The sequence below is a fragment of the Onychomys torridus genome, chromosome X, assembly GCF_903995425.1.
Source record: "Onychomys torridus chromosome X, mOncTor1.1, whole genome shotgun sequence".
NCBI lineage: Eukaryota > Metazoa > Chordata > Mammalia > Rodentia > Cricetidae > Onychomys > Onychomys torridus.
The window spans coordinates 89,359,577-89,382,134 of record NC_050466.1 but is presented as its reverse complement, the minus strand read 5'-3'; the positions used below and the strand labels follow the sequence as shown (position 1 = coordinate 89,382,134).

The following is a 22,558-nucleotide window of genomic DNA, read 5'->3' as shown; positions in this document are numbered from 1 at the left end:
TCTAAAAGTAAGTGGTGGTGGGTAGGTAGAGACAGTGCAAAGGATGTGTTGTAAAGAGAAATGGGTGTTCTGTTGTTTACACTGCAGCTGTTCTGGCACTGGTCTCAATAAACATCACATTGAGGTCCCCAGATGATTCTTCACCCTCTTCTGCAGAGACTTGCGTAGTCAAAAGAAGATAGTAAAGGGGCAAGAGAGTGCAAACCTATAGTTAGTGAACTTAAATATCCTTCTTACATATAGTGATGCAAAACACTAGAAGCCTTGAACCCATGACTTTTCTGTTCCAACACTGATTTCTGCTCCCTCACATAAACAGAGCACAGTAGACCCTCCTTGTGAGGATTAGACTTTAGGTGTTCAGACCAACAAACCTTACAGTTTGTTGTTCAGATCAGCCATGTTCCTTACACACCACATTCATGACATATCACCTCTTTCTGCCCATACATCTAGTACTTGTCTCTTTGAAAGGCCAACCATTGTCCTTTCTTCAGAGTCTCTAAAACCCCCCTCCCCTGCCAACTCATGCCAACAAGAGGGACTCACCCTAGAAGTAGCTTCTTCAATCCATTCCATAGCATTCATAGCTTCTTATCTCAAAGCCCATCCCAGACCAGAAATATGAGCCTGGTATTGCATAGAGATTGGTATTTGTGTTTCCTATTGCTCTCTAGGCCACGGCTTCTGGCCTCATTCTAGGGCTCTTGGCCTCACCTTAGAAGGACCAAAAGCATTCCTTGAACTGGGCAGGCAGGGATGGTGAGGCAATGGTTTTCTGCACTTGAGTCTATACCATCATGCTCCTCTCCGGTAGCAACTAGTAACGGCTGGCCTCATAGCCAGGCCTGGGAGTGGCCATTCCCCTTTGGCTTCCTCTCTGGGGTTCCTTACCGTGTAAGCACCAGGTACTGCTGGGCCAAAAGGTGATTACAAGAATAAGTGATCAAGTGGGGCCCAGGGTAGCTGAAGCCAGAGAGAAAAGGCAAGTGGCCTGTCAGAGGAAAGTCTGGGACCTCATAAGGCCAAAGTACTTAGTACAGGTAATGTAATCAGGCTTGTGAATAAGGGTTGCAGGGGAAGGGGTACTGGTGCCTGAAGCAGACAAATCATTCTCTGTAGTTCCAGTAATCTCCAAGAAGAAGGAAATAGCACAATGCTCACCCGCCATGTCTGGACAAAGCAATTTATTAGAGTGTTGCAGTGAAGACTTCCACACAGGATTATTCAGAGAGAGGCTATTGACTTCTCTTAACTCTGTTTGCTGCTGGAGCTATCGAGCTCTGGGCCTGGCTGTTCCGCTGCATAAACTCCTCGATGACTATGTCCTCTGAGCTTGCAGAAACCCCTTCCTGGGCTTTCTCCACATTCTTGATTCTGGAGGCACCCCCTTTCCTGCTTCTCAGCCCTCCCCTCCACACCCCATGTGGAGGGCATGTTTCCCTTTTGAATCTGCCTAGACAGTGGTGCCCCAGGAGTGTTAGAAGGGTCAGGTAGAGGGAAGGATTAAAAAGAAGACAAAGCCGGACTGAGGTGGCACACGCCTTTAATCCCAGCACTTGGGAGGAAGAGGCAGGCAGATCTCTGTGAGTTTGAGGCCAGCCTGGTCTACAGAGCGAGATCCAGGACAGGTTCCAAAACTACACAGAGAAATCCTGTCTTGAAAAACCAAAAAAAAAAAAAAAAAGATGCTGGGGATAGAATGGTTGCCAAATCAGTAGCTTAAAATAGAGAAGGGGCAACCAAGCCAGTTTTGCCTAGGGGTAAGGGGTCATAAGAACAACTTAACAACAGATTGGGTTTTGGGAGGGAAAGGAAGAGGAAACATGAAAGGGATGAGGGGAAGAACGATTCCAAGAAGAGCAGCAGGAGACAGGAGAAAGAGGACTATAGAAAGCACCAGACTGTGACGTGAAGCTAAACCATGCTTCCGGTTCAGTCTTGAAAACAGCACTTTGAGGAAGCTTTTTAAAGTTCCATAATAAAACAGCAATAGGCAAGGGGCTGGAGTGGGGCTTCCAAGCCTCATCCTGACTTACCTGGTAGTCACTGTGGCAAGCGTGGAGAGGGATGGAAAATGGAACTGAAGCTCGTAAGTGGCCCTGCAGTTCCATGAAGAAATTTCTTTGCTCTCCCCCCTCCTTTTTTTTTTCTGGGCCTCCACCTCCCCTGTATGTCTCCTGAAAACCCAGAAAGCCTATCTGCCTATTGTCATTCCATCCAAGAACTGTGTGGTCCCCAGCCCTCAGGATGATTGTTCCTGGGAGCCTCACCTGGTCTCTCACCATGAGATGGCTTTGGATGGATCAAGATCAGGGGCAGCTCCACACCAGCATCACTGCAAGTATCCCAAGGTGGAGTTACTGATGTCCTGAAAGGGCCCACTCACTGACCTTCCTTCGCTTTTTCCAGTTCTGGGAGGCCCTCATGCTTCTGAGGACTCTTGGTCTCCTTATGCCCTCTTCCTCCCCATCTTGCCTCAGTCCTGTTACTGTAGCTTCTCACCTGGCTGGAAGACCTCCAAGGATGCTGTGGATAAAGCGGCACATCAGTAGAGGAGGAGTCAGCCCAGTGTTGCTGGGGATGAGGGATCATAAAGCCAAGTTAGTTACAGAATGGACCTTGAGCGGGGGCAGTGACTCGTTGAGTTCACGGGTTTCTGAACTTAGTTTGGAAAAAGACTAACCTTGAATGGGTCAGTCCAAAAGCGAGGAAAACAAGCAAGAAAGCCCTGGCTCCCAGCCCCTGCCCAAACCAACTGGAAGCCTTCACTTACCCCCCATAGGACAGCATCAGGTTGACTCTAACTTTGTAGGACACCAGGATCCCCAGAAGCTCCTTGTTCATCCCAGGTCGAAGACTTACCATTGTAGTGCCAATTTGGAGAGTTAGGAATATAAGTGAATTTAGCTCCCCCAAATCCCTCCTGTGTTTCCTATTTTCATGCCCCATTGCCTTTGTCTTTTCCCAAAAGCTATCCTGGGCTGTAATTGCTTCTGCCCAGTTGGGATGACATTTTCCTTCCTAAAATTCCATTTGACTGTGTTACTGTCTATTCGAGGGCCTATTTTCTTATTGAATATAACTACTCTGCTTGATTTTCAGGAGCCAAAGCAATCTTGCCTCATCTACTTCTCTCTTTTCTGCCCTAACTCCTAAACACCTGGAACATAGCCTAGGCAGACCTGTCTTCCTTTTGTGCTCCTCAAAATGCCACGTAGGATTTCTGTCTTCTAGCTTCTTTTCATGCCATGTTTCCAGTGTGGAATGTTCCTTTCTTCTTCTTTTATTATTATTATTATTGTTGAAGAATGTTTTGTAAAAATCTATCTCCTCTGTGCTCATTCTAAGAATCCCTTGTGAGCTGTGTTGGCTTTTAACTTCTATTGGACTCATATTTGAACCATGTGCAACACTCAACTATTACGTTTGCATTCCTCTATGTTCCTCATCTGGGCCATATAGTGACTGAAAGCAAAGATTGTCTTAAGTTTCTTTGTATATCCTGATTGTATTGCATAGGAATGAGCATTCAGTAAGTGCTCAATAAAAACCTGATGATTGAAAAATAAGATACCAAAAGCTGTAAGGATCTGGGGGTAGTCTTTTGGTTGCTTTGGGGTGCTGATCTCTCTACAAAATAATGCTCTTTGGATGAGTTCTAAGGCTGTTTCTACAAAGAATGAGCTGTAGATAGTTGCTTGATAAGGCATGGGGAGAACTGGGCATTTATGATTGTAGATGGTAGACAAATGGCTTTGGTGAAAAACACATCTAATGCTAATCTGAAGACATAGAACCAAATGAATGGCATCAAAGAATCCTATCAATTCCTGTCATATAATTCTCGTCTTATATCTTCCTTTTGCACCATTTCTCATCTCCTAATATTCCACTCTATTCTCTCTTCTCTAGATAGTAACTATTGTAGAGATCACATGGTCAGAGTCAGATGACATATAATAGAATCCCATCTGCCTCCTAATCATTCAACCTTGAACAAGTCCCTTGTCTTTAAGTTATTATGTATAAATGGAATAACATACCTGGCCAAGGTTAGCAATAGAAGGCCCTGAGTTCATCCTTTGCACCTCAGAAACAACAACAAACCCAATCATCTGGCCAGTGTACCTAAACAGTATTCTTAGGAAGACAATATAGATGTAAAGCTTTTGTGAACTGTGTCTTGTTTTTCATTTTGTATTGTTATTACTACACTTTCATTTATCCATTTTGCACCCTTGTGTGGATGTAGGGGTGCAAGTGCCATGGTAAACATGTGGAGGTCAAAGGACAACAAGAATTGGTTCTTTCTGTCACCTGGGGGTCCTGGGGTTCGAACTCAAGCCATCAGCTTAAGAGCAGGTGCCTTTACTTGTTGAGGCATCACACCAGCCCTGTTTGTTATCATGTTTGTGATAGGATCTTGCTATATAGCCTAGGCAGGCCTCAAACTTGTGATTCTCCTGCCTCAGTGCTGACCACGAAGTGTGCTAGGATTATAAGCATGCACCCCTGTGACTGGTTTGGACTGTACAATCTTACATAACAAGGATTTTCTGTTTTCTGCATTTTCTTTTCTCATTACCTAAGACCTAAGCTTACTTTTGGTCCCATAGGTATTAATTTAGCTTGAGGCTGGCTCTGAGGTCTGTGAGCGTGCTGAGGGGCATTTAAAAAGACAAATAGGCTCAACTGAAGATGAAACCTTAGAGCCATACATAATAGCATGTAGGACGGGTTAAGGGTAGGAAGTAGAGGTTGCAAATTACCTATAAGCTTACATTGTGCTAGAGGCCAGATTGGTGGCTTCATGCTTGAGTTTGCCATCCAGTGCCAGGCCCTGTTTCTGGTGGTTGGTGGCCAGGAGTGGGGTTACTGCAAAGGTCTGGGAGAAGCTGGAGTTAGCAGCTACTGTTTCTCTTTGAAAGAGAACAAGAGAGGAATTTAGGCTAGGCTTGTCAACTAAGTAGACCTTTACCCCAAGAGTATCTTGTACAGTCTCAAGAACCCGTGGGAAATCTAAAGAGAAGTGGTATATCTGTGAATGGTATATCCCTGTCCTAGCATTGCAGTGGTCTTCCTGTGAATCATATCCCCACAGACAGTTCTCCTGAGAGTTCAGCCCCCACTGTGACATTCCTCTTTTCTAGATTCTCCCTGCTATTTCTGCTTTTCCAAAAACCCCTTCTCTGCTTCCTGGCCTTCTTCCCACCATCTCACTCACCCCTGTGACTTTCTCCCTAGCCCCAGCAGCAGCTCACGTGAACTCCTGAGTGAACACCGTCTTCATGTACTTGTCTAGTGAATACAGGACAACATCTGTGATCTGCACAACTGAAAAAGCCAGGGAAAGGACATAACTAATCAGGCAGTCACCCTTATGACCCCAGCTTACTGCCCTTTGATGTGATCCTATACATCTGCTGTATGATGTGATCACATGTTGTTTGATTTTTTCCAGACAGGGTTTCTCTGTGTAGCTCTAGCTGTCCTGGAACTTGCTCTATAGACCAGGCTGGCCTCGAACTCACAGAGATCCTCCTGTCTCTCCTTCCCCAGTGCAGAGATTAAAGGTGTGTGCCACCACCACCCAGTAGTGATCACATCTTTTGATAGGTCTGTTTTGGAAAGAAAACTAAGATAAATGTAAATGGGTAAGAAGTGCATCTGTGGTTTAGAACTTGTGGTTTGGGGGTCAGATGCAGAACAATAAGACACTCACCTGCAATCTTGATTCTTTTGATGACCTTGTTGGTACAGTTGTGGATAGAAACGTGGACAGAAATAGCTTCTCCATGGTAGTGAACCTGAACCAGGAGAAGGTTAGAAGGAAGATACTTAGACCTAGATCTAGAATTTTCATTTCCTTAAAACTGTTGTTGCCCTGACTCCCATCTCTGCCTACCCAAGTTAAGACATCAGTAAAAAGAGATATTGGAGCTGTTCTAATGTAAGGAATAGGATATGGCAGGAGTGGGGAGGTGTCACCAACCTCTCTGTCCATCCAGGCCTGGAGTTGTAGGGCCTGAGCTGACAGAAAGAAGTTGCGAATAGTCTGTGCCCAGGGACCAGGGCTGAAAACTGCACTTTCCGTATAACCAGCTGCACAGAATCACTGAGGAAAGGCCAAGGGATAAGATCAAACTCTCATTCTGGAACCATAGACCACCCCATACTATCTGTAAAGCTCTCTAATTACTTGGGGGTGGGCGTCGAGGAAAGACTTCCCTCAGAGAATGCCTTGAATCCTTGATGTTCTGTAGACCAAGGGATTGCAAAGTGGCCCTGGCTAAATCTGCCCTGTTTCTTGTTTATATGTGGCCTGCAGTGTAAGAAACCTGATTACAGTTGTACATAGCTAGAATAAATAAAAAAGCCATATTCTATAACATAGGTATTATATAAAATCCAAATTTCAGTGTCCATGAATTCAGTTCTCTTAGAATCTAGCAACATGTTTTCATTTCTATAATATCTATGACTGCTCCAGTACAACAACAGCAGAGTTATGATAGCCCACAAAATGTAAATATGTGTCATTTGGCTTTTCACATGTCTGCCAACCCATGACCTAGAGTGAAGAAGAGGACTGAAATCAGAGGGACTCAGAACAGGACATCCACGTTGGTGACAATGGCGCTATAACTAGGCCCATTTATGTCCTAAGAGCAGGGTCTGTGAAAGAGACTTAAGGCAAGGATTTGAGGAAGACCAAAGGGTACCTCTTAGGGATTTTCTCATCCAGATTTTCTGCACAGAAACTCTTCACTTCAAAGTCAACCCCACAAGGCTGGAAAGAATCAGGAACAAGGAAAATGCATTTCCAGTTCCACCCCCTCCTCCTTTGCAGGACTATATGAAAATGTCTTCATCCCTTAGCTGTCCATTTCTCCAATCTTGTCCATCTGTCCCTCTTCCTACATCCCATTGTAACTACATGTCTATCTATCCACTATTGTTTGAATCCAAAACGTACCCTAGATACCTAGGGATTAAAGGCTTGGCCGCAGCTTGTGTTTCTTTTCTTTTTGAGATGGGATCTCATTGTGTAGCCCTGGCTGACCTGGAACTCACTGTATTGACCAGGTTGGCTTCAAATTCAATAGCGTTCTGCCTATCTCTGCCTTACAAGTTCTGGGATTAAAAATATACACCACCACATCCAGCCTAGCTGATGATTCTATAGGGAGGTGGTAAAAATTTTAAGAGTTAGGGTTGGGGATTTAGCTCAGTGGTAGTGCTAGCAAGCACAAGGCCCTGGGTTCGATCCTCAACTTAAAAAAAAAAAAGCAAAAAAAAATTTTTTTTAAGAGTTGAGGAAGTTCGGTTATTGCAGACATGCACTTCTTGGTATTCTTTTTGTTCCATGGACACTAAGAGGTGACCAGACCTCTTCAGCCACATGCTTCCATCACGATGTACTATGATGCCACAAGCCCAAATCAACTGAGTTTCCATAGATTGAACCATGAGGGGGAAAAAAGACAAGAAAATGCCTTCCCTCCTTTGAAGTTGATCACATCATTGGTAGAAAGGTGACTAGCTCACTGTCTTCCCTTCCCTTTCCTGAATCTTCAGGCCCAGGCTGCAGTGTCACCGAGCAGGGCAGGTTAGCAGCCATCTAAGAAATCAAAAGGATCTCAGCAAAATAGGGACACCTTTTCCAGTTCTTTTCTCTCTTAATCTTCTCTGGAAACTGCCTGAGACTTGAAGTCGGTACCTGAAGCATGAAAGGGTAGGCATTGGCCCCGAGTTTGTGCAGAAGCCACTCCTGTAAAGCTGTGAGGGGGCCCTGGATGCTGGTAGGTTCAGCTGGAGCCACTTGCTTGGCCTGTACATAGAGATCTTTGCGGAATGTCAGACCAATCACATCCAAGTCCTCAGGGCTGTAGAGAAAAGCACATGTTAACATGACAAACACTGCAGGCGAAGGAGAGTGACTCATCAGACCAGTGGTGAAAAAAATCATAAAATGGGGGACAGGAAGACCCAGAGAGGCAATCTAATATAATCCGAAAAGTATGGCCACAGAGAAAAGGATCAATGCGTTTGGTTGCAGTAAATTTTTAAACGTCTCTGTTAAAAGTTTCACAAAGATAAAAAGGAAATCCAGAGTTAAAATATTTGAAGCACATATAACAGTTTAGCATCTGGAATATAAAGAACCCTGGAAGGCTAAGGAGATAGTTCAGTTGGCAAAGAACTTGCTGTGAAAGCATGAGGACTTGGATTTGAGCCCATGCGAAAAGATGGGGTATGGTAGTGGTATGTGTTTCAATCCCAGCGTTGCTAGGTGGAGACAGATGGATCCCTGGGGCTCAGTGGCCAGTCAGCCTAGCCTAAGGAGGACAGTGAGAGATCTAGTCTGAGAAAACACAGTAGGTGTTGCCTGTTAAGGAATGACACTCAAGGCTGACCTCTGACCTCCACACATAGATGAACAAAATAACTGTTACAAATCAGTAAAAAGCATGCCATTCTAAAAGTTTACAAAGAGTGAGGATGGCTTCTTAGCAGAAGAACAAGCAGAATGAATGGCCAGTGATTTGTGTAGTCTCAGCAGTAATCAGATGCATTCAGATCAAAGCCACCATGGGATAACATTTTGTACAGATCAGACTGTCAAAAATATTACAGCCAGATAACACTAAGTGTTCATGATGATGTAGCCCAATTGGATTTCACATGAATGACTGATGGGAGCTACATTAATATAATCACTTTGGAAAACTGGTGCTATCTAGTAAAATTGAATCTTTTCTCATCTTCTCTTATGAATGGGGTTAAGGCCCTTATTAGAGAAGCCTTATGTAGCATCCATCTTTTTTTTTGTTTCACCTTCTGCCTCCTAAGGATACAACATTCCTCCCCTCTGGAGGGCCCAGCAATAAGGCACAATTTTAGATGCAAAGAGAAGCCTTTACCAGAGAATTGAACATGCTAATCATTTGAACTTGGATTTGCCAGGCTACTGAATGGTGAGAAAATAAATTTCTTTCCCTTATATATCACCCAATCTTGGGTATTTTGGTATAGCAGCATTCATGGATTAATAAATATATTAACATGATTAAATCTAAAAAAAATGAGTAAAAAACTTCTAACAGCAGAATTAAATGTGCAGTGTGTTATCATTTATATAAAGCTTAAAGCTGTATGTAACAATATAAATATTGGCTATAGATATATAAATGTGAAGTAGAAGTATACAAGCATCATGGGACAAATAAACACCAAACCTAGGAGAATGGTTATCTGGGTATGAGAAAAGAGAAGGATAAGGGAGAGAGACACAAAGAAGGACACAGGAAGCTTCAGGTTCTATAGTTCTTTTCAAACCTAGGTAGTAGATATAATTTTTAATGTCTGAAATATTTAATAGTTTAAAAGAGCTAACAAGATTTAGGGTCAGGTAGGTAAAGGTGTTTGTTGCACAAGCTGGATGACTTCATTTTAATCCTGGAACCCACAAAAAGCTGGAAGTGGTGGCTTGCATCTGTAATCCCTGCATTGGTGAGGTGAGATGGGAGCAGAGGCAGGAGAACTAGCCAGAAATTCATGGGTCTGTTAGACAGAGTAGCAAAAAAAAAGAGAGATCTCAAGATGAAAGGTGGAACTGATCCTCTAGAGTTGTTTTCTGACCTCCACTCACATCTACATTGACATGCATATATGATATACATGTGTGCACATACAAACACACAATAACAACAAAATTTCAAAAAAGATTTAGGGAGGGTCAGGATACCTAGACTTTAATAGGACTTATACAAATCCCTTGGCTTCCCTGGACCTGTTAGTATAACTGCCAACAAGAGGACCGGGGCTGGGGAGATGGCTCAGTGTGTAAGAGCGCTTGGTTTACAGCCATGAGGACTGAGTGACAATCTCTGGAACCCACATCAAAAGCTGGGCATGGCTGCATGTGCTTGTAACCCAACACTAGTAGGAAGAGACAATCAGATACCAGAAGGTCACTGGCCATTCCGCCTATCCAAAATGGTGGGCTTAGTTCAGTGAGAGACCCTTATCTCCACTCAATAAGGAGTTATAGAGCAGGACACCTGGAGGGCTCCTCTGGCCTCAGCATGTGGGTGAACAGGCATGCATACCTGCACACTCACATGTATGTACTACTGTCATGTCCATACAACACATACATACCCTCAATATATAAATAGTACTGCACTGTGAGCCACAACTCCATTATGTAGACTTCACAACAATCCTTAAGTAAAGAAAAATTAGTCAATGGTTCAGGATTCCTTTTCTTCTACTTATTTATTTATGTATTTATTTATTTGGACACAAGATATTATGTAGCCTGAGGTGGTCTTGAACTTCTGAGGATATGCCACTATATCTAGTTTCTGTAGTGGTGAGGATTGAACCCATGACTTCATGCATGCTAGACAAACACTCTGTCAACTAAGCTACATCCCTAGCCAGGGTCAGGACTTCAACTCACAACTCACACAGATCTAGCTGCCAGAGCCTAGACTCATTTGTACCAAAGTTCACTCAAAGGATGGTTATAATGAGTTAATGTATAAAGAATTCCTTTGAAGCCTAATGTGGTGTTTAGATGTAATTCCAGCACCTGGGAGGTGGAGGCAGGAGGATCAGGACTTCATGACTAACCTCGGCTACAAAGTGAGTTTAAGGCCAGAATGAGCTGCATGAGACACGGTCTTTAACAAACAAAGAAAAAGCATTTTATTTGGAAACATCCATAGACATAAATGATAGATGATTATGATGATGACAACGATGATAGAAATCTTGGCAAAAATGGCACGGGCATAAGCAAACTATACTTTGGAGCTGTTATCTAAGATTAGGAGTAGACAGAAAGCCTCTGAAATATACTAATGGAGTGTGGGATGAGGTAGGCAGGTATACTCCAAAACTAAGGTGACGGGGATGGAAGCAAGGAAAGGTGGAGAACAGAGATGGGTAACTTTAAGTCTATCTGGGGCCTTAAAACAGAGAACTCTCAACAGTCATGCATGAATAGACAGTAACTTATTACATACGTTTTACACTATCCATAACCGCCTCATGCACCAAAACAAGAAAGCAGACTAAAGTAGAAGGGGAATAGTTAGGAAGGAGGCGATCCTCAGGAATGGGGAAGGGTAATGGGGGATGAATATGATCACAATGTACAAGATATGTATAAAAGTGTGCTAAGTGCTGGCCTCGAACTCACAGAGCACCATCTGCTTTTGCCTTCCAAGAGAATAGCCCTCCTGAAATGCTAGCCTTCACACTACCACCAAGCCAGCCCCCTAGCCCCACAAGACAACTCTCCCCAGCCCCTTGCCTTCTCAGTCTTTTGCTTTCTTTGAACCCTCCTTTGCAGGAAGAAGAAGGCTGTTTCCTAGCAGAGGGAAGAGATGGTGCTGAACCACCGAGGTCAAATCAGAGGTTAGGCAGCACTGACTGCCTTTGCTCTTTCCATGGCCCGTGCTAGGCACTCATAGCAAGGTACTCCAGGAACAATTTATCTGGTTGACAACCTCTCCTCCAGGGCCCCTAGACCCTTTTCTGTCTAGTTCCTTATCTCTTTCATTTGCCTCCTCACCCTACCTTCTTCAGACTGCTGCTTTTGATGGCAGTGTGCTGTTTATAGGGATCAAGGCTATGGCCTTTTTTTTGAAGCAGACTCTAAGTAGCTCTAGCTGGCATGGAACTCACTATGTAGACTAGGCTGGCCTCAAACTCACAGGCTCTCATACATGCTAGGTAAGCACTCTGCTACTTAACTTTCTTTATACTTTTTATTTTGAGACAAGATCTCATTAAATTGCCCAGTCTTGAACTTGTGATCCTTCTGCCTATGGACCCCCCCCCCTGTAGCTAGAAGTTTCTCTGGTCCTGCCTGGGCCCTGCAGTCCCATGCCTGCTTATAAAATAATCATGCAGAGACTTAATATTATTTGTAACTGCTTGGCCATTAGCTCAGGCTAACTACTGACTAGCTCTTTTTTCTTTTTGAGCTGAGGATCGAACCCAGGGCCTTGAGCTAAATCCTCAACCCTGACTAGCTCCTACACTTAAATTCAGCCCATTTCTGTTAATCTATATGTCACCACATGTTCTGTGACTTTACCTGTGTGCCATTACATGCTGCTCCCTAGACGGCAGGCTAGTGTCTCCTGTCTCAGCCTTCCTCTTCCCAGAATTCTCCTTGTCTGCTTATCCCACCTATACTTCTTGCCTGGCCACTGGCCAATCAGTGTTTTACTAAACCAGTGCACAAAAGCATTATCCCACAGCACCCCCAACCCCCAACTCCTAGTTCCTGGGATTATAGGCCTATATCACCAGAGCTTGCTTTTATTTTCTTTTAAAAGTCAACATTTACTCTAAATTTATCTGTTTTTGTTTTAATTATATAAAGCATATACATACAAATTTATGAGTATTAGAAAGTATAATCAAAAAGAGAGTTCAAAGCTCTACCACACATCATATTCCAGAGATAATTGCCATGTTATCTGATGTGATGCATTCCAAACTGTTTTGTTTCTGTAGCTGAACACAAAGTCATCTTAGGTACTTATAAATTATCTCTCATTTCATTCTTGAAATTCAACTTTTTAAAATTTTGTGACCACTGTACATTCACATGCAATTGTGAGAAATAACACAGAGGCCAGATAGAGCATTGTTAAGCAGTAATGTATTCCTGTCCCCGCGTCTTTTGCCTCACTCGCCTTTAGCACTCAGTGGCATAGAATATGCAACTGTACATTACAACATACATCTTGAATAGAAAAGGACACGAGAAAATACAATGAAAGTAAGGTGACATTCATAATATAACAAAACATACAACTGGGAGTGAATTTCAGAAGTATGTATGATTTAAATGAATAATAATGTAAAACCCTACTAAAGAGACATCAAAGAAAGAGAAAAAATATACCTAATTTCTGAGTAAATGTGCATTTTGGGGGGAGATAAGTTCTGACTGTGTGGCTCCATTGGCCTGAAAGTCACTATGCTTGCTAGCCCAGCCTTAAACTTGCACGTTGCTTTCTGCCTCAGTCTCTTAGGTGCTGGGATAGATGTAGACATCATGCCAAGCAACATGCAATTTTTAAAGTAAATATTTCCTTTCCTATATTATTCTGGGCCTTTTTAGGAATGCGCGCGGGGGGGGACATTTAGATTTTAGAAACAGAGTATTTGTTACTTATAAATAAGTTATTTAATTTGTGGCTATACTGCAAAGTTTCTCTGATATCTGAAAATGGCCAGATTGCTTATCCATGGTGCTTCATCTTAGAGATGATGGTGGCTCTTTTATCCCTCAACATCCAAAGGCTGTTTCTAGACTAGTAGTCACCAACTGGTTCTGAATCTTTTTTCCAGTTGAACCCAATTTTCAGTCCAGTTGGATCACAGTGGGGTTAATCCATAGTGAGAATTAAAAGGGAAAAATAGAGAGGAAAATATTTCGTGCAATCTTGAAGCAGAGTTCTGCTGCCAGAGTTCTGTTTCCTGCTGCTACTGCCTGTGGTTATTATTCCTTTGGAATAATTTTGTCAAAGGAATGTTCAGGCAGTCTCTGTCTCTGTCTCTGTCTCTGTCTCTCTCTCTCTACACACACACACACACACACACACACACACACACACACACACACACACAAAACAAAACAAAACCCAAATAAACACATGAAGAAAAGCCCAATGGAACGACATATATCAGATCTTGCAAAATGGAAGCCTGAGGGACACATAGGGTACAAAATAGGGATAAATACATAAATAAATGGAATAAAGACCTAAACAGGTCTTAAAAAAAAAAATCTTCTAGTGAGTCGTTAGCATTTGAAAGCCAAGAAACTTCTGCAAAAATATGGATTTTTTTTCTGTGTATTGTTTTACTCCGTAAGTAGACTAAGCTTAAATTGAGACCAGGAGTCAAGCAGGAGCACCATAGCAATAATGGGAAAACTAGAAATTTTATAAAGACATTATTTTAATTTCAACACATATGTTTGTTCTGTGTAATTTTGAAGAGTGTTTTATTTGTTCTCTAGAAACATAGTTCTTTTGAATACTCTTTGGGGAAAAGTAAACAGTAAAGTGCTTACTCTGAGCTCTATTTCCAGTTCTTTTTATAACCCAAAGAATGTGGCTACATTAGGTCGAACTTCCCGGTTGTCAGGACCTGGCAGATAAAACGTTGACAGTTTCTGCTGTTTCCTGTTTCTCTGATGCCCTCTGGTCTAGGCCTCTCATTCAGGTAGCCTATCCTGCATGTGTGGCGTTGGGACTCCTGCAGCTTACAAAAACCAGTAAGGATTTGTACTTACTCTTTCGACCTTTTAAGTACTCGGGGTCAACAAGGATTATTCCATCTGCAGAGAAAGGGAGAGGTGGTACCCTGGTCAGTGAAACAGAAGTTGATTCCGGAAATGATTCTCCCCTTCCTCCCTTCAGTCGGCCTCACTGTTCTGCTCATGCCTGCTCTGTCTTTCACTTCCTGGCTCCCACTCCCTTCTCAGGCCCTTTCCCACGTGGGACTCACTAACCGATGGGCTCCACGGTGTCTGAGTCATCCACGAAGTCTAGTTTCCCCAGGTAGATGGAAAGCTATCTTTGAATGAACGATCCCAGAGCCCAGCCCACCGAGACCTTGAAGAATGTATCCACTTGTCCCCTGCGCTTTCACTTGCTCGGCTGGACCAGGGTCTCTTCCCTTCCCATTGGAGCTGCTCTTCTTAAACACTCTATGGGGTGAACAATCAGAAAGAGGAAGGGGGTTGGCAGAGCAGGAAAGAGGAGAGAAAAGAAGAAAATTGGGGGACAGAAAAGATTCCTAGCGCGAGATAGAGCAAGGGTAGAGATAATTGGGGCAGAGCACAAAGCTATAAACCCCTCCATCCCAAGGGCCAGTATTCGGGTTTGGATAAGGAACAATGCACAGATCCAGAGCATTAGAAGGAATTCTTACGTGGACATGCTGGCGGAGGAATTGATGTTGAATCTTTCCTGAGATGAGCGAAGGAGGAAAGCTCAGTTATTTAGCCCCTATTTTCCTCATCACACTCCAGTCTCCGCAGAGGTGCACCTAGTGTAATAGAAATCTACTTCCTTAGATACCACACCAGCATACAGTGCTTCCTGTTACTCCCTTCCTAGGGCACCTCTGTAGTTACTCACTTAGCAAACCGGACAAGGGGAAAACACCCCCTCCCTATTTTCTCTAAGTCAATCTCTGTCTCTGTCTGTCTGTCTCTTCTTCTCTGTGTGTTTGTGTGTGTACACGTGCGTGCATGTGTGCATATGTGTGAAAGCCAGAAGGATGTCCAGTGTCTTCCTTGATTGCTCCCTACCTTATATTTTTAATCCTTTCTATGTATCCCACTAGATCCCACTCTGTCTCTTAAAATGTGTTTCTTGGGGTGCACAATACGGAACTTCACCTGGCACACTGTCGTCGGCAAGACATGTTTGTTAACCATATGAATGAATAAATGACTGTATTATATCTCCATTTGTCCCTGAAATGGATTTGACCCTGAGTGAGCATATTTTTTGGCCTCCAGCTAAGAAAAAAGAAAGGGAAAAAGGAGGAGGAAAGGTGTAGAAGCGAAGGGGTTCCTGCTCTTGCTTTCCTGGTGTTGGAGGTTGAAAGCCCTCCTTGCCCTTGCCCTTATCTATCATGATTTCCCCTCCTAGCCCCGCCTACCTCTCCAGGTGCTAGGGAACCATAGAGAGGGAAATGTCTTTCCGTTGCTTTCCTTCAATACATATTAGGTCTGCTCAGAGGGATGAGTTGGGGGTGGTGAGTTCTTACATCAGCCTGAAAAACCATTGCTTGCATCGGGAAAGATGCCCCTCTCCTTCTCCTAAAGGAGATGCTAAAGTAAGGATGGTAGGCTTAGTATGGGCTAGAAGCAGGGAGATTTAGAATATTACCTGAGGAAAGAGATGGAGCTTAATGCAGCCTCCTGCTGTGGTTGCTAAGCTGGCCTCCCAGCCTCTTATATCCACAGTCTTCTGAATGTAGATTGGTGGGAGTCAGAGAACAAGAATAGGGTTGAGGTGGGTGGCATGAAACATTGCTATAATTAGCTCAGGGGCCAAGAGTTTGGAACACAGATTAGTGAGTACAGATTAGTGCCTATGAGATCAGCTGCTTGTTACTGAGGAGGTAGGCCAGGGCTAGGGGGTTCTGATGATGCTACTAAAAAAAGAAGAAGAAGAAGAAGAAGAAGAAGAAGAAGAAGAAGAAGAAGAAGAAGAAGAGGAAGAAGAAGAAGAAGGAAAGAAAGAGAGAGAGAGAGAAAGAAAGAAAGAAAGAAAGAAAGAAAGAAAGAAGAAAAAGAAGGGCCTAACTGCTCCTATGTATGGTGGAAGAGAAGGTTTGTTGTAGATAAGAGGCACCTGGAAGGGTCCAGAGTAACCATGACCATGAGCCAGGCCATGTGAGGGAGACTAGGAGACCAAAAGGCCAAAAACAGCAACAAAGGTAAAAGGAGTAAAAAGACTCATGTAGCCCAAATGGCTGGATTATATTAAGGAAGAGTGGCTGGGAGAAGGGGACCCCAGATCCTGGGCTGGAGAGTTCAGGGTAGGGGGTGGGGTATGCCAGCTACAGACTAAGGGATGCTGGGAGAACCCAGAGGCCAGGTCTGCTGTGATATGTAAATAGGCACTTCACTTCAGTCATTTGTCTGGGGTTTGTGACCTAACAGCTACAGGTAGGTGTATTTAAGAAGGGAATTAGTGGGGTCTGGACTTGGGAAGCCTTACACATGAGGGCTGGGATCAAAGACAGGGGTTTTGTTTGTTTGTTTGTTTGTTTGCCAGAGCTGAGGACCGAACCCAGGGCCTTGCACTTGCTAGGCAAGTGCTCTACCACTGAGCTAAATCCCTAACCCCACAAGTTAGAATTCTTAGAGGTGAAGCATAGTGAGGGGCAAACATAGGTGGGCTCACAGTGTGGACCTGGGTTTGTCTGAGCAGCTTGAATAACATCCTGGCCTCCGTATCTTTTACCATCTGTTCCAGGCCACTGTATGGGAAAGCCAAGAGGATGGGAAAGAGTAGCCTTGCCCCAGGCCCCCCACTTGGGACTTTGGACTCCATGAGATGCCTGATAACAATCTGAAACCTGATTATCTTAGCTCCTGTGTACAGCAGAAATCAGTCTTCTGTAGGTGGTGGAGCCGGAGCAGAGGTCCTTGAGTTTCTTTTATCAGAGAGGAAGGCATCCTAGCATTCGTGGCCTGGGGCAGGTGCTCTGCTACACTAGCAGAGCATTACACTTTCAGGCCCTAGGCAGCTGACATCTGTTTGGCCCAGGCCTAGAATAACTTCCCCATCGCCCGCTGCCAAGCTTGAGTCTTTCCAATCCCTAAAACCAGGTCCCTGCTCTAAGGAACTTCCCTCACCTTGTGTGACCGACCACTCTTGGAATTAGAGATATTTCTGTCCCTGCAGCTACCAGGGCCTCCATAACAACAGCAACCAAGTTATCTCTACTTCTCCTTTTTCTTACAGGGCATTGGCCTCATCCCTATAGGCATGAAGCATGCAGAAGCAGAAACTTCAAGGTCTGAGGATCCAGGACTCTGATCGCTCTTATCCCCCCCTTAGACCTAGCTGGTCTTTAGTATTTCCTTACAGCCGCAGTCTTCAACTCTTGAGATGGGCTCTCTAGTCCTCAGAGGATAGCTGTGACTGTGGCTTAGAAGGCTGGCTGAACTGGGCCTTCCTTCTCACCTAGGGCCCCATGTAGGCTAGAGATAGAAGTATCATGGTTGACATATGGCTGGGTGTGGTGGCACACGCCTCTAATCCCAGCACTCTGGAGGCAGAGGCTAGATGGATCTCTGCGAGTTCCAGGACAGCCAAGGCTACGTAGAGAGACCTTGTCTCAAAAATTAACATATGAAAGAAACTAATGACAGAGATATAGCCTAGAACTCAAAACTGAAGGCTACATGTATGGGACAGAGTATCTGTGTGAGAAAAGTCCCTGAAATACACCTGGTGGAAAAGGTGAGTGCTATATTAATGCCCCGTTAAAAAGTCACAACTCCTGTAGCCCAGTGCCTATGAAGTTCCAGTTCTCTGGTTCACTTCCTTGACTGGAAATGTTCTCTTTCTTAATAAGCAGTCTCTGTCACTGCCCCTGTTCAGATGTCTCTGGTCCAATTGCTATAATCACAAGAATCTGGAAATGCAGCAGGTGCCCTGCAGTTTCCAATATCTGCTTCTAACACCTAGATAGAATTCTGTATTCCCTTGCACAGTTGGCTGAGTCAGCCAGTGCCAGCCGTGACCAGTATGCACCCGAGGGCCTTCTCGGGTAATTGCTCTGCATCTTTCACAGCCCTTTCCAGATAGCTAGAGAAGAAGCTCAGATTCTGCTGGGACTGTAGTGAGACAGGAAGCAAGCTTTGGCATGTGGGGAAAAGCCCAAAACTTGCTAAGGTTGGTGACTATGTGGAAGGTAAAAGACCAGAATCAATCTATTTGGGGCCTAGCTTTCCTCACACTTACACTCAAAGTCCTGCTCCCCCTTTTAGGGGCTTATCCAGTCTTTGAAGTCAGGCTGTGATCTGCTCAGTGGGAAGAAAGGAGACCTCTGATATGGAACACAGAAAAACCAATATTTTTATAAATGCAATCTCTTTCTAAAGAAAAAAAGGGGATAGTATAGATAATGAGAGGACAAAAGGATAGATTGTTGAACCTACTTTTAAAGAGCAACGGCTTGTTTGAAATGTTTTACATTGGTATAGATTTTAGTTTATTGATACAAATTTAAAGTTAATTTTGTTATACTGTGTGTATATTTCTACTCTTGTTTAAGGTATTATGTTTGTACAGCTCATTTAAAATTGTAATGGATAAGAAGGCGGTTTTCATCTCAGCTCTTAGCTACTGCTCTGACCTCTTGGGCTTTTAACTCTGCATTTGGCTCTGTGTTTCTGATTTAATAAGACCCTTTCATCTACAGAGACCTGATCGATGTTTAACTCCTTATTATTGAACTTAAATCTTTATCTCTTTTCTGAGTATTTGCAATTTGGGGCTGTGATATAATTTGTAGATGGTAAAATACAAAATTTGTTTTGTTTTGTTTTGTTTTTGTTTTCTGTTGTTTTTTTTAAGACAAGGTCTCACTGTGTAGCTTAGGCTCAAAACTCCTGGTTTAATTTCTACAGTGTTGAGATTACAGGCATATATGCCACCATGCCCAAAACATTGCACAAATTTTGAGTGCACTTCAATGAATCCTTACTTACCATGATGGGCTGAATATTGACCCTCACACATATCGGGTCATAATTGTTGAAGCCTATAGATATTACCTTACATGGTGAAAGGGGCTTTGCAGATGTGATTAGGATCCCCCCCCCCAGACAGAGTTTCTCTGTGTAACAGTCCTGGCTGGCTGTCCTGGACTCACTTTGTAGAGTAGACCAGCCTTGAACACACTGAGATCCTCTTGCCTCTGCCCCGCAAGTGTGTGATTAGGATTCTTAAAATAGAGAGATTATTCTGGGTTATCTGAGTTAGCCCAAAGGGTGTCACTAGTCTTATTTTGAGAGGCAGAAGCAGATTGATCTCTGTGAGTTTAAGGACAGTTTGGTTACATAGTGAGTGCCAGACCAACCAGAGCTACACAGTGAGAGCCTGTCTAAAAAGCAAACAAAAACAAGATTTGACTGAAGAGACAAGTAATATGAAGGCTGAAGCCAGACGCTGTCACTGCTGACATTGAAGACTGAGGAAGGAGTGAGAGCTGCAGACCGCAGCTCTGAAAGCTGGAAAGGCAAGGAAACAGACTCGCCCCACAGACTCTCAGGTTGCAAGGTGCCTCTTGCAGTTTAAGTAAAGCCCTGCTGACACTTTAATTTTAGCCCATTGATGCTGATTTCAGACTCCTGACATCCGGATTTATAGAGAATTATTGTGTATTGCCTTAAGTCAAGTCTATGATAAATAGTTATAATATCCGTAGGAAACTCACACCCTGTGTACACCCACATCCTCCCCAATTCCCTTGTTCCTCTATTAGCAATCTTCCAAAGAGAGATATCACCATCTTTTCATTTGGCATGGAGTATCTGCATTTTCCAAGGGTGCAGGGGTAAAAGGGCCAAGGAATACATTGATAGACTGTTGGGAGCAATATTTTCATGTCCTTATCCACTCCCACTCTGCACACGCCAGTGATGTGACAGCTAGACCGTCAGTTAGGGTGTGACACTCACATTCCCCTATAAGGAAGCAGTGACTGGTTTAGCAAGGCTGGTAGCACACAGGATTGCTCACCAACCCAGCAGCCCTCTCCCCATCCTTGTAGACAGTCACCATTTTAGTTATATCTGCCCTCCTCCAGAGCTTCTCTCGGCAAATTGGTTAGGATTGTTTCATCTCTTTGAGAGTGACTGGGTTTTCGAGGCATGATGAAATTCAGGTCGCAGAGATGTGAGAGGAAATATGCCGGGGAGATTCTGAAAAAGGTTTCCTGAATGATAAAAATAAATGCACAGGAAGAGAGGCCTTCCTCTCTTTTCATTGAATAGTGCCAAGTTTGGATGCAATGCCTGAACTGCCACAGTCCCCTTGTGACCATGAGCGTTCCTAACAACATGCTGAGGGTTGCAGATCAGAAAGATGGAAAGAATCTAGACATTACTGAACTGCTGAATCTGCTCCTGGACTTAAATGCAAGCTAATATACATTTTTTTAACGTTAACTGAAAATTTCTGTTGTGATTGAAAACAAATCAACAGATTTTAAAATATTTTACTAGCATGTGTTAATTATACATAATAATAGGTTTCGTTATGACATGTCCAGACATGAACATAAGACATTTTGACTGTGTTCACCCTCATTGGTCTTTCTTGTCCCTTCCCCCTCCTCCCAGCCAGTCCACTTTTGTTTTCATGTCTGTTTTCTCCCAATGAGATTGGGGTTACTTATAGGAGCATGAGTTAGACTTTGTTTACAGGAACAGGGGCACCTTACCAGCAGCAACACAACTGAAGAAAATGTCTCCCTCTACACCAACCATTAGCTACACCTAAATCCTCTCGGAATGGGTGGGGCCTCATGAGCTCCTCCCCCTTCCATAGAATGGGAGGGGTAGATGAGCCCAATTCTGTTTAGACCTTGTACAGGTAATTATAGCTGCAGGAAGTCCAGGGCTGTAGCAGCCATGCCAGGCCTGGAATTCAATGTTCCATACTGCTCCCCCACCTTTCTCTGGCTCTTACATTCTTTCCAAATCAACAGATTTGAGTGGGATGTGGACAAGGGCATTGGCTCAGTGGGGGAGGATGGAAAGGTGATACAGATGGATCAGCTACTGGGAACTACCTACATGATCACATTTAGAAAGACAAGAAAGTCCCACTCCACTGGGTGTGGTGTCACATGGCTGTAATCCTAGCACTTCCAAGACTGGGGTAGGAGCACTGCTGAGTTCAAGACTAGCCTGGGCTACTTAGTGAGTTATAGGCCAACCTGGGATACAGGGTGAGACCCCCCCCCCTTTTTTTAAAGCATGCCTCACCCCCAAAGGCACACTAGAGAGAAGATACATGAACAAAACTGACTTTAAGTGAGTATAACTGCATGGAGCCAGTCACTTTCATGTGATTTCATTGGTAAGTTTGAATTATCCAGGGTTCCAATTAATGTTTCTTTCTCTTGTTTTTGTTTTGTTTTTTTTTTTTTTTTTTTTTTGAGCTGAGGATGGAACCCAGGGCCTTGCACTTGCTAGGCAAGCACTCTACCACTGATTCTCCTCCTATCTCCCCGAGTTCTGACATTGCTCTTCTTGCCAATTGTAACTGGCCTCTCTAATGGTCCCAATATTTCGTCTTCTCCCTGACTGAATATTGTAGGTTTCTGTCTAGTCCTTACCTCCAACCCCTTCCACACAAATGCACATTGTCAGATCAGTCTGTCCAACACTTCTCTCAAAGTTTCACTCTTTTAGAACTCTTTGATGGTTTTTTTTTTTTATTGTCTACAAGTCAAAGTAATTTAGGAAGAAATTCAAAAAGATTTTTTAAAATCAATTTTCTATTTTCCCTCAATAAAATGTCTCTTTCTAGGTTTTTGTGTTTGTCTGTTTGGTGTGTGTGTGGTGCTTGGGAAGAGCCCAAGGTCTTACACGTGTATTAGTGAGCTACAGTTCAAGATGTCTCTAGGTAAATAAGTGTCTTTCTTCTCTCTCTGGGCAACATTTGCATTTTCTTACCTCTGTACTTTCATTGTCTCTCCTCTATACTGAAATGCCACCCCCAAGTTGTCCCTTTTTTTTTTTTTAACGTATTTTCCAAGGGCCATGCTTAGGTTTCTTAATTTTTCTGAGGCTTTCTCTGTTGATTCTTTTGTTTTGTTTTGTTTTTTTGTTTTTCAAGTCAGGGTTTCTCTGTGTACCTTTGCGCCTTTCCTGGAACTGGCTTTGGAGACCAGGCTGGGATGCAACTCACACAGATCCACCTGGCTCTGCCTCCCAAGTGCTGGGACTAAAGGTGTGTGCCACCACCGCCCG

At 43.6% G+C, this 22,558-nt stretch overlaps 1 protein-coding gene across 1 annotated transcript; it reads right to left on the bottom strand.

The window, feature by feature from the left end:
• Positions 1-1,238: 1,238 nt before the first annotated feature.
• Positions 1,239-14,984, bottom strand: Arr3 (arrestin 3). The gene is given in 16 exon segments (XM_036175636.1): positions 1,239-1,348; positions 2,274-2,338; positions 2,506-2,529; positions 2,777-2,860; positions 4,785-4,922; positions 5,265-5,337; positions 5,726-5,810; positions 5,996-6,078; positions 6,081-6,118; positions 6,726-6,793; positions 7,544-7,624; positions 7,724-7,923; positions 14,336-14,380; positions 14,555-14,615; positions 14,695-14,752; positions 14,977-14,984. Coding segments are annotated over 16 exon segments (1,221 nt in total).
• Positions 14,985-22,558: the final 7,574 nt, after the last annotated feature.